At 48.3% G+C, this 12,441-nt stretch overlaps 1 protein-coding gene across 2 annotated transcripts in view; it reads right to left on the minus strand.

The window, feature by feature from the left end:
- Positions 1-12,441, minus strand: part of DNAI1 (dynein axonemal intermediate chain 1) — a 52,356-nt gene that overhangs the window by 14,566 nt on the left and 25,349 nt on the right. For both annotated transcript variants that reach the window (XM_017657814.3, XM_017657796.3), the window contains exons 10-12: positions 9,842-9,926; positions 6,518-6,635; positions 6,192-6,235 (exon numbers count right to left, since the gene is read on the minus strand). In XM_017657814.3, the coding sequence (XP_017513303.1) occupies positions 6,192-6,235; positions 6,518-6,635; positions 9,842-9,926 (247 nt within the window). The remainder of the gene's footprint in view (positions 1-6,191; positions 6,236-6,517; positions 6,636-9,841; positions 9,927-12,441) is intronic.

Here is a 12,441-nt window from a genome sequence, read left to right on the forward strand (position 1 = left end):
TGGCTGATGCCTCGGCAGAGGACTCAGATGCTCTCCTTATTGCAGAAGGGTAAAGGAGGGCATGACCCTTATACTTGTCCTTACTGTGGTACAGGACCCCTGGGGGACAGCCATGATGACTGACATTTTCTAGACAAACTTCAACACCCCATATCCCTGCATGTATGCACAGAGTCTTTGTGACCAGTGAAATCAGGAAAAGAGGGTAGGAAACCCTAGGCTGGCTTAGTAACTCTGTAGTGAGGACATCTCTAACCTATTCACAGAACCACTGGGCCTAGAAGCTGGAATTATGGCCCCCTAATTTTACAGATCGGTAAACTGAGGCCAGAGGGGAGAAATGGTGTTCCCAGGTGTATCAGACCCATTACAGGGTGTTTGCCACAGCCAGAATCCCGTTTGTAGCTGAAATTACCCTACTCAGGGTAATGGCACCTATCTGATCTTTACATGGAGGTGGAGAAAGGAGGGGAAAGGGGCACCAGAGTAATGGGGTGCTAATGACTGGCAAAGCCAATCCAGTCCCTTCAGAATCTGGACTAGAGAGCGTGTAAGGGACAGGGCAGTTGAGCATAAGAAGGAACTTCTGGCAGAGAGAAGCATGGAGTGCATGAGAGAGGGGCACAGAGAGCAAGCAATCACACCAAGGCCTTAGATCCTGCCTTAATTCCCAGGCCACATGCATCCTGACAATAAGCCTCCCTTTCTTAACCTGGCTCTAGTAGTCTCTGTTAGTCGCAACTAAATGAGGCATCCTGACATAAAGATCACAGCTTCTAAACATGGCTAGACTATGTGTTTCCTAAATTCCAGTTCAGGGCTCTGTCTGCCAAACCACACCAGGAAAGCAGAGAAAACTCTCATTTAACTGGGGCTTCCTCTCTTATTCCATCTTATTTTGTGATCTCATGCCTGATGCCAGTGACCCCACGAGTCCTCACTATTCCATTCTCTATGTATACCCAATGTGACATCACAGCCCAAACCTCCAACAATCTCATCACTGTATCATTTTGAATTCTAAAAGTCCCAGAATGACATCATTACTCAGACCTCCAATGGTCCCTGTGTGATATTATTGCTCAGGCTACCAGAAGACCTAGTGATATCATTGTTTAGCCCTCCAACATTCCCAGTATCATGTTACCAGCCAGGTCACCAGCAAACTAGTGACATCACTGCCCAGCCTTCCAGCATTCTCAGTATGATGCCACCAACTGGGTCATCAGCTGTCGCAGGAGGACACTGTCATCAAGGTCACCCACAGTGCCTCAGTTCCCAGTGAAGGCTAGAATCCCCATCAGGGTCAAGGCTTACAGGGCCCTGGGTTATTTTGTCCTAAATCTCACAAACTCCTTGGATCCTCAAAGCAGGACTGGAGGGTCCACAGATGGGACACAGATAGGAGCCCCAACCCCACACGCCATTGTATAAAGAGGCAGAGACTCTGAAATCTGGGGTCAGTGAAGGAATTCCAGATTTCTCTAGGCCACAGGATTTCAGTAAGTATATGTGGCTGGATAAAAGGGAAGGAATAATAGAGGAAAAGCAAGAAGGAAGGAGGGAGGGCAAGTGAGGCATGTTGGGGCATCAGGCTAAAGCTAGGTCAGTGGTCAGAGGGAAGTATGTGCCAAGCTTCAGAGACAAGGATATCAAGCCAGCAGGCCTCCTCCTTTCTTACTGTGGCATCCCAAATGGGTCCCAGGGTAGACTCCAAGGCAGCAGCTGTTTATTGACTTCCTTATTAAGTCATGCAAGAGGCACTTGGAGGGGGGCTGTAGTAGGCAGAAAAATGCACCCCCACCACAAAAATGTCCATGTCCTAATCCCCAGAACTCATAAATATGTTAACTGTACAGCAAAAGGGATTTTGCAGATGTGATTAAGAACTTGAGATGAGAAGATTATGCTGAATTACCTGGGTGGACTCAGTGTAATAATGGGGCTTCTTATAAGGGAAAGAGGGAGGGAGGAGAGTCAGAGGAGCTGTGACAACACGAGGAGATGTCAAAATGATGCAATTGTTAGCGGGAATGAGGGGCCGCAAGCCGTGGAGTCTGGGCAGCCTCTAGAAGCTAGAAAAGGCAAGCATGGTCCCATAGAGCCTCCAAAAGGAAGGAAGCCTTGCTGACACCAGATTTTTGCTCAGTGAAACCCATTTTTAGACTTCTGGCCTCCAGAACTGTAAGGATACATTTTTGTTGTTTTAAGTCATTATGTTTGAAGTAATTTGTTACAGCAGCAATAGGAAATGAATGTAGTAAGCATTTAGTGAAGGTTGACCTAAACCCTACTTCAAGGAATCAGAGAGAGAAGCCTCATAGGTGGTATTTTTCCTGGGATGGTTTGGAAGCAGTCCCTCTAGAAGTCAGCAGGATGGATGCAGTGCTCCCCAGCTCTTCTGATGGCAATAATGAAACCCTCCTTCAGTTTCCCACATTCCAGCCCTGCCACCTTGGACTCCAGGAACAGAAAAAATACCCCTTGGTTAGGATTTTTATAGCCTCCAAAGGTAGGGGAGCGGCCCAAGGCTGCCTGAAGAAAGGGCATCAGTGCAGACCTCCAGCAATACCCAGAGGCCCTGGTGCTTGGCTGGGGTCGGCCTCCCAGGCAGCTGGGCTTGTCCAGGCACTCTCATCTGATTAGAAGTCATATTTAAACAGTGTGGGAAATAAGAGCAAGGCCTTGGAGGCAGAATACATCAAGTGGGACATTTAATTTGATTTAGAGAAAATGAGGCAAACATTTGAGAACCTAAATAACTAACCAGTAATTAAACTAACAACGGGAATGCCCTTGCACTACAACCCGGCAAGCACAGTGGCCTTTATGGACTGTATTTACAAAGAGACCTGACAACATAATTAGTCCTGTAAATTTAACGCAGCCTCTAGCTGAGGAATGATGGATTTTGTGTGTGGAGGATGAACGAGGAGAAATGAGGTGGATGAATTTCCATTTTCAGTAAATGAAATTAACACTGCTTAATTAGTGAAGCTGACAAATAAAAATGATCAGGAAAGATTTAAATCCCTACAAGTGTATCTCTGGCCTGGGCAGGCTCAGAGACAGGCCTGGATGTGGTGGGACATGGGAAATGGGTGTAGTGCCAGGACTCAGGGACTGACTTTGGCCTCTTGTCGGGGTGCTGTCCCCAGAGGGAGGCTGGGCTCAGGGACAGCTGGCTCCTCTGCCTTTCTAAGTTGTGACCTGCTGGGAAGTTTCCTCCCCATCTCCATTGTGATAAACAGTCAGGACCACACAGATTGTGCAGGATCTTTTCCACCATCCCTGCCTGACACCCATGAGGGGTCCCCATTTTCCTGCCATGAACTGGCTAATGGGTTAGAAAGGATCAGTGCAGCAGGTGATGTAATCACATCCCAGCTTTGCCCCATGAGCTGTCCCGTCCTGGACTATCTCCCCATACCCTCCAGTGTCCCTCCATCTGCTTCCACCTGAAGACAGCTCTTTCTCCACTCTGCTGAGACATGGAGCCTGGTCTTAGAAGGCAGCCTAGTCTCACCCCGTATGCAGCCCGACATGCTCACTTTCTTGTACCCAGCAGCCAGAGGGGAGGCATGTGTGAATGCTTCTGTGTTGTTGCAGGCAATTGCCTGGACTCTCTTTTCCCCACTTGCTTGCTTCTGGCCTGGCTCCCTCCAACCTACCCTGTGACCAAATGGGGGACTGGCTCCAGTCCTCCCTAGGGTATATGCCTACCCCTGCCAAAGTCCTATTTGGCTAGGTTAGAGAATAAACATTTGGGAATTCCAGGCAGAAGGGGGCTTAGGCTGAGCTCATCAGGGTCAAAACCAATAGGAAACCCAAATTCTCACTTCAATGACTGTCCGCATAAAGCAAAGTCTGATGATGGGAGGCTGGCATCTGTGAGCTTCCAAAGACAGTGTGGTGGCTGTTGGTGAGCCAGCTGCTCTTCACAATGACCTGTCCAGTAACTAGTGTCCCTGTTGCCTGCCTTAGCTCTGCCCTTTTCCAGGGAGGCACATGGACTCAAGAGCATGGGACTTCCAGAGGCAACCTCAGGAGTGAATGCAGGGGCCTTTCTGAGTCCCAGCCCAGCATGGCTTTGCTCAGACCTCTGCAGAGTGGTACTGAGATGTGCAAGGCTCTGGAGAATAGATGCCAACTCTCATCCCAGTGACAGCAACAGTGAATACCACCATTGCCAGTGCTGGGCCCTGGTCTCTAAGAGACTAGGTAGGGGCCTTGTCTGATTCTTGTCTGTCCCCACAGCCCCTGTTCTGTGCTCAGACCCCGTGAGGGTCCTATAGACAAGCTAGGAGACAGAACCACAGACACATCAGCAGTGATTGTCCTTTATGTGTGGGTGGTTCCTACAGCTCACAGGGAGCGTTTGCAGCTTTCCTTGCAAGTGTGTCTCACAGCAGCCCAGACCTAGAGGGCTGCCAGATGTCGGCCTCTCCTTGTCGCGAGTGAGGAAACCAAGGCTCAATGCAGCTTCTGGCCCCAGGTCACATCATTGGGAAGGGATCCTCCAGCTAGAAATTCTGCAGCTGACTGTGGTACCACCTAGGCATGTGGATGTGACCAGCAAAGGACAATGTGCCCTTCCTGGGCATTTGCCTGTCCGGAACTGCTAGGCCTTTCAGGCTTGGGATCATCTATTCCTGAGGGGTGGTTGATCTTTTCTAAGACTGCTCTTGGCTAAGTCTTCCCCCATGGACTGCCTCTAACATGACTCCAACTAGCTGACCCTGCTTCTAGCCCTGGGTGGAAGGAAGATGGGGCTAGACTGAAGGAGTTTCTCTTCCCACCTGCTGGGAAGCCCCTCACACCCATACCTCAGTCCTGGGCAGAGAGCCTGGGCTGAAAGCAGCCTCACAGGGGAGTCCACACCCACTCCTGGGAGGCCCTGCCCAGCTCCTAGGCCCTGATCCAGGCCCAGAAGCTGCAACAGAGAGGGAGGAATGTGCTAGTTCCCTGCCAGAGGGGGAGGGTGTGTCCTGCTTGGCAGCAGCCCACCTTCAAGAGTGGAGACACAAAGCGGGCATTTAGGGCATCCTTAAAGGAAGCCCAGACCATAAGACTGGGAGCAGTTCCCAGGTCTCCTCCCTGAGAGGAATGACAAACACCAACTCCTCCTTGCCTGACCCCCACCACCCGCCAACCTCCTCCATCCCGGACAGAGAATGGGCTGGGCAGACTAGGCTGTCTGAGGGGCAGAGACCAGGAGCTTGTAGGCCTGCCAGCCAGCAGCAGCTTGGAGAATAGGAGGGTTTTCTGTTCATAGAACTTTACCCTCCCAGCCAGAGAACAAGCTGGGAAGCTGTGGCTAATTTGAAGTGTGGGGCCCTCTCCTGTTAGGAAAGGGGAACATCTGGGCCAGCGAGGAGGTAGGGGTTTCTGTGGGGACCAAGAAACACGAAGGGAAAGCAAGTTGCCTCATAGTTTCCACAGTGCTGCCTCCTGTTGTGGGGGTGAGGGGAGGGGTGGAGCAGCACCGGCAAGGGTGGGAACACCCTGGACAGCAGTGCTCTCCCGGGGTTCAGGGGCCAAGTAATGCGCTTCAAGCACTTGCCCCAACCCTTCTCTGCTCCAGGACCTGATCAGGAGACCCCTACCTCAGCCCCCACCATCTAGTCCCTCTCCAGGTCTGGTTAAATCTAACTTTTGATGCTTTTCAAACCTATTTCTCCATCCCCACTTTACATTCATGTTTGAGATTTTGCCATCTCACCTTGGGATGCTTCACCAGTCTCCTAGCTTCCTATCTTAAGTCTGCAGGTCCCCGCTGCACTGGGCTTGTCCCCACCCTTCTCAAATCCCATCAGTGGTTTCCCCTCAGGAGAAGATCCAAGCTTCTTGGAACAGCTTATCAAGCCCTTTGAGGGCTAATCCTCAGCCCCTCCACAAACTTCATTTCCTCCCAGACTTTTGCATATGCTAGTCTCTCTGCCAAAAGTGCTATCCCTGTCTTTTCTCACAGTAATAACTCCTTGAAGGCTCATTTTGGTGTACTTCTTCACCCAGAACTAAATTGCTGGTATGATTATCAGTCTCCCCCATTTGATTTTGGACCTCCTGAAGGAAATGTCTGTATCTTAGTCATTATGTATCTCTGATACCTGACAAAGAGCTCTGCACTGAATAGGTACCTAGTGTTCACTGGCTGAGTGAGCAAATGAATGAATAGCCAATTTACTTACAGGAGCCATGTCCCACTGCAAACAGATCACTGTACTTTGGATTCCTGCAAGAGAAATACGAATCCATTGGCCCAGGAAATGGACATGGCTTTCCCAAGGACATGAGCCTTCCCATGAACACTGTTACCTAACAACACTGCACACATCTACTGTTGAGCTTAGAGACCTGGACTGATCACATAGTCCCATAAGAATCCCAGTCCCATTTTTACCTAATGCTATGTGTCACCATCAAGGTGGTTAACTGCAGAAGTGCCTGCTCATTCATGGCTTGGCAGGGAGCAGGCGCTCAGGGGCTTCAGATTTGCTGCAGTGTCTGTACTCACCAGCAGAGGGCGGTGACGGCCAATCGCTTGGCTTTGTCGTTTTGGAACTTCCAGAGCGGCAGCAGCGTTCCCTCCTGGTCCCGGTATTCGTCAGCCGGGTCTTCATAGTACTTAAAATCTTAAACACACATAGGCTGAGTCTGCTCTGGCACTGCCACTTTATGGCAAAACCCTCCCATCCCCACCAGGTCCACCACATTGCTGGAGGTAAATGAAATAAAGCAGCCATGTCCAACATTGATAAAATCCCAGGTTTGCCAATCTTCACAGCCAAGCTCCACTATGATGGAGCTGCCTAGATACCTCATGGATTCTCTAAACTCAAGTTCATCTCCTGCCCTAAATTGTCGCTGCTTCCCATTTCCTTTAACTTAGGTAGAACCCCCATCTATCCTTCTACTTGTCTAAACCAGAAACCTGGGAATCCATGACTTATCACATTTTCCTTCCGATTGTCTTTTTAATCCATTCAGTCTCTTCAAACTCATAGCCACTGTCCAGGTTCAGGCCCCAACAGTTTTACCTGGAGAATAATAAACACCCCTCCGCCCCAACTGGTCTCCCTGCCTCCAGTAACAGCTCCTCCAGTCCATGCCACAGAGCTCCCAGAGTGAGAACAAGTAAATCACCTCACTACACCACCTCTCCAACCCCACTGAAAACTCTTCTATGGCTCCCCTTGCACAGGGGCTTCCTGGTCAAACCAAGGCTCCAGGACACTACTTCCAGGTCATTTCTACCCACCTTTCATATACCATCTATATCAACTAGTGTCTAAAATGTCCTGTTCCTCTTGTCTTCCGGGAAAACTGCTATTCACTCCAGATCCAGATCAAACTCCTCCTCCTCTGTGAGGCCTTCACTTTCTTGTTGAGCAGAATTAATTTCTTCCATTGTTCTAGCCCTGTTTCTCCTCTACTGAAATGCTTATCCTCCTGTATTACCTCTGTTTTATCCTTTTGCCTGTCTCCCCCACCAGACAGCTCCTGGAAAGCAGCCAGCATGGTATATTTATCTTCATTTTATACGCACGCGCGCGCGCACACACACACACACACACACACACACACACACACACACCTAGCACAGGCCCAGCCACAGATCAGATACCTAGCAACTGTTCAAAGAATGCAATTAAATAAATCAACAGAAGTGAAGTGGTTCTCAGTCTTCTTTCCAGCCAAGGATGACCCATTGGAAAATGAATCGTCTCAACCAACACAGTCAAGGACAAGCTCAGACACTGCTCCAGCCTTTCTCCCAATGCCTCACACCTTAACATTGTGGGACTACATTCAAACCTCAAAAGTGTCTCAGAACAAAAAAAGATGAGAGTGGGCAAAGGCATAAGCCTTGATCACATCAGAGATCCCTGTGTTCAGATATCTTTGAAAACATCTCATTTCAGAGAGGAGATTAATTGGTAACACTTCTCTGCCTTCACTTCTCCTCCATGATTATACTTTCCCAAAGGGAAAAGAGTATGCAATTAAAAAAATAAAAGTTCAATGCACTTTTATGTGATTGTGTTCTTATAAATGAAAAAGGTTCACCAAGGCCAATTTCTCCATGGATATTAATCATGTTTGAGCCCTTTGATGGGCTGGTTGCAGAGGCTGGGTTTCAGGAAGCCAAGCTGTGTGAGTGACACATTCATTCACAACCGCTGTGTACTTTGACAGCTTTGAAAAGCACTCAAGGTCATTTTCCAGCATGAATGATAACAAGGGGGCTTGTTTAGGCTGCTGGTCTTGGCAGTCCTGGTTTTTATGTCCCATGGGTGAGCAATGAGCATCGAGTCACCAAGAAGAGCCCTAGGCTGTCAGCAAAGGAGACCAGCCAGTAGAGAGGAGCTGCCAACTCTGGGGAGGCAGCTGCTCCAAATAAATGCACAACCTCTCAGGGAAATAAAAGCCACTTGGGAATGTGCTGTTCATGCCATGGGAAGGATTTTGTTTCCTTGGCTCTATCAAAGACACCAGAATTTCCCAGGCTCCCAGGATTTAGGCATTTCTGAATCAATCCCTTTCTTCATCTCATCACTAATTAATCACCAGCATAGACCTATTGAATGTTTATTTGAAATGTCTCTTCCAGCTCAGTAGCTCTGTCGCCTTGTGCTGAAGTGCTTAGGCTATGGATCCAAGAGGACTGTGTTCGAGTCCTGATTACACCACTAACACCTCACACTAGCTGTGGTTTTAAACAGGTGGCAACATTCCAGCCTGAATTTCTTATCTATAAAATGGAGGTAATAATGGTATTTACTTGACAGTGTGGCTGTCAGGATAATATAAGATACTATGTGCAAATTGCACAGCACAATGCCTAGTACATAGGCCATTCACAGGGAATTCTGGAGCTAGGTTTTTGCTATTATAACCATTCCTTTTTCTTCATCCTCTATGATGCAGAGTGGGTAAGGTGTGGCAAGGTCCACTACACCCCACACTTGAACCTCACCTTCATCTATCCCTGTATTCTGCCCAGTCACATCCTCCAGCCCTGCTCACACTGGGCTGTGTCTCTGCCTGGACAGTATCTTTGAGGTGCCTGCAGAGAAAGCTCAAATTCCCTGCATGATATTCAAGGCCCTTCGCTAATTGGCTCCAGCCATGTCTCCAGCCTGAACTCTCATCACCTTCCCACAAGGCCCCTGTTTGAGTAACTGCGCCTGCTGCCCCTTGTCCCCAGAGTCCATTTCAATTCATTTTCACCATGGAGTCACTGCTCATGCTGTCCCCTGCCCAGAACATCTGCCCTTCTACTAATCTCCCACTCAAACTTGGCCTATCTCTTGGCATTTCGTTCAGCTCTCCCTGAAGCCTTCCTTGACTGATGCGACTCATCCTTCATTTCCCTTCCTTCATTTCAAGGATCCCCAGAGCAGCTTTTGTCAGCAATCTAGCATTTATATTGTTCTCAAGCCAGAGTAGAGGACAAAGCCCAGAATTAGGAAGCTCAGGCTCTCAATCTGGGTCCTCTCTGCCATTCATTAGCCTTTGCTTCCTCATGTATAAAATAGGGGTGATCTCTGCTCTGCCTACCTCCCAGGACTGTTGGGAATAAGGCATTGGATTACTGATGTGCAGGTGTGTTTGCCGCACCACTGTCAGATCTCATCACTACTCCCATTTTTTCTTATGCCATTGTTCATAATTAACTTGTATAAGTCTTGTCTCCCTAGTAATATGCAGAGGAGGGAAGGACTATTTTCTCTCCCCTTGCATCTATAGCACCTAGCTGGGACACTCAAATACTCCCCTTCTTTGAGGTAATTTTAATACAGGCAATAATATTAGTTGCTAGAACTTCAAATCTTACCTTGAGCAATGTCATCATATGTGTTCTGGTTGACCATCCGCTCCACGATTTTAGCAGCTTGGGTCACCTTGGTGATATCATCACTCTGTGGAGATACAGAGGCCATGGGTCCTCATAGCCAGCACCTGGAAAGGCCATGCCTCAAGCCAAAGTTCAGGCATGCAATCGGTTCAGCAATGACTCTCTAACACCACCCATCCCAGACAGCTCTGTAAAAATATGTCTTCATGCCTCAAGGTCCACCTCACTTCATCACCTCCTTCTGGGAATGCCCAGCTTACAAGTGGCACAAGGAGTCTGCACTGTCATACTTAGCCCCTGGGCAAAGCCTATTTCACGCTCTTTTAATCTGAGCTTGTTTTGGAGAAAGCATGTCTCTGAGCATGAGACAGGGCATTGAAGAAAGCCCAGGAAGGGGAGAGCAGACAGGGCAGGTAGGAGGCTCCTTTAGTGGGGTAGGTTGGAGGTTTCACTGGCTCAGTCAGTGACAAAGATGCCCACTAATGGCCTCAGAGATTCTGGTCCAATTTTTTTGGCCAAAGTTGAGGAAGACAATGAGGCTCAGAGAGGGGAGAGAAACATGCTTGTACACAGGGAGTATAAGGCAGAATTCACTCTTAATTCAGGCCTTGCCCACTGCCCAGACCAAACAAAAAGCAGGAAGTTTCATAAGAGAAAAATGACTCATTTTGAATAAAAAAAATCAACATTATCCTTATGTGAAATTCCATAAATCCACAAGGTGAACAATTTAGGAGGTTAATAGACAAACAAAGAGCTTGAACCTGGCAAGAAAAGCCCAAAGAGTTTAGGCAGGTGGCAGGAGTGAACCAGTTCAAGGGCAACCTCCAGAGAGGCTCCAGAGGGCCAGGCCCATGGTTCTTGAGGAGTAGCAGTGTCAGGCAGTGGTTAAGAGAATGGATTCTGGGGACACACAGACCAACATTCTCATCCCATCCCACACATCAGGAGACCAGTGGCAACTTTGGGCAAGTTGCTTAACTTCTTTGATACAGTCCTGAGGTCAGCAGTTCTTCAGAGGAACCTTGCTAGCTCTGCAGCCATGGCATGGCATGGCATATTAATAACAATCAGTATCCAGCAAATACTATGTTATGGGCTGTACATACATCAGCTTGGGTTCTCATTGCAAAGTAGGTATTATTAAGAGGGCTTTACAGATGAGGAAACAGATTTTAGAAAAATCCAGTTAATAAATGGCAAAGTGAGGATATAAACTTAAGTCTGTGGACTCCAAAGCCTATACTTTTAGCCCCACACAGAGAGCCAGTCCCTCCCCAGCCTGACCACCCTGGTCAGGAAGATTCAGAGTCTTTCCTTGTCCTTTCCTGGTCCTGGGAGATTCAGAGCTCCAGATATGTTCTGAGGAGAGAGTATAGTAGTCTGTTGTCTTACTTGCTCTGGATACTATGCTACTTGAGCAGACATAGCTCTTTATTGCTTCTGACTGAACTTGTGGCTTCTGAGCGCTTTCCCACATTCCTGTACTAATATTTCAGATCAGACAAGCTTGCATTCATTTCTGTACATTTATGAACCATTAATGAGATAGAAACCTGAGATTTACCATTATAGACCTTCCTATAGAGTTTCATGGAGTTATTCTGCTTTCTCTCCTCCCACACTTTTGATACTGGGTTTTATATCAACCCAATCAGACCCAGGTCTCTAAGAAAGGGGTGTCACTCTGTTCATGCACTGGGCCTGAACACAAGGCCACTCTGTTCTACAGACAGCCTGACTCAGTGGTTGAGATTCCCAGTTAGAGTCCAGTTCCCTTGGGGACAGGATGCACATGAAGGTATTCACTAGAGGGGGGTGGGGTATGTTATACCCACCAGTATTCTGCATCCACTGTAGCTCCTTGATCAAAAGGGCTAGAATATGCCTGCATCACAGCCTTCCTTGTCAGATAAGCTGGAAGAACCCAGTGGAGTCTGCCTCCCTGAGGGTGTTAGACACCAACTGGTCCCTGTGGCTTAGACCTAAGGACAATTTTCAGTTTCAGCTTACAGGGACCTTTCTTCTGGTCTCAGGGTCCTAGTAACTGTAATTAAGGTTCCTATAACCATGGCCCCAGCACAGAGCCAATAGCCAAATACCCAATCGATCTTCATGTGAACTCAGACCCAAGCCGACAGCCTCTATGAAACCCCTAACCTCTAGGGAATGGTGCAGGGGAAGTCAGAGGTCTGGATAGGATGAACTGAATGGCAGAGACACCATCTTTCACCTCAGGGCTCTAGTACCCAGCACAGTCAGGATCAGCAAGTGCTTAGTCAGTGATGGAATGAAACTGAATCTGGGCAATTCCTATTAAGCTAAGGCAGGGAACAGTCAAACCTCCCCTAAAATGTGACTTTATCAGAGACATGGAATTGAATGGAAGCGGGTATACCTCAGACAAAGGAAGCAGAACTTCCTTTAATTGATCTGGCTTTGGTTCTGGGGTAGAGCAGACACCACACCCTCAATAGTTGTCTGGGAGCTCTCCGAGGTGCTGAACCCAGACCTCAGCTTCCTATTGGCCTCATCCTTCCCACCCATTGCCCCTCAAACTCATACCATGTCTTTGGCTC

This window comes from Manis javanica, chromosome 2 (genome assembly GCF_040802235.1).
Source record: "Manis javanica isolate MJ-LG chromosome 2, MJ_LKY, whole genome shotgun sequence".
Lineage (NCBI taxonomy): Eukaryota > Metazoa > Chordata > Mammalia > Pholidota > Manidae > Manis > Manis javanica.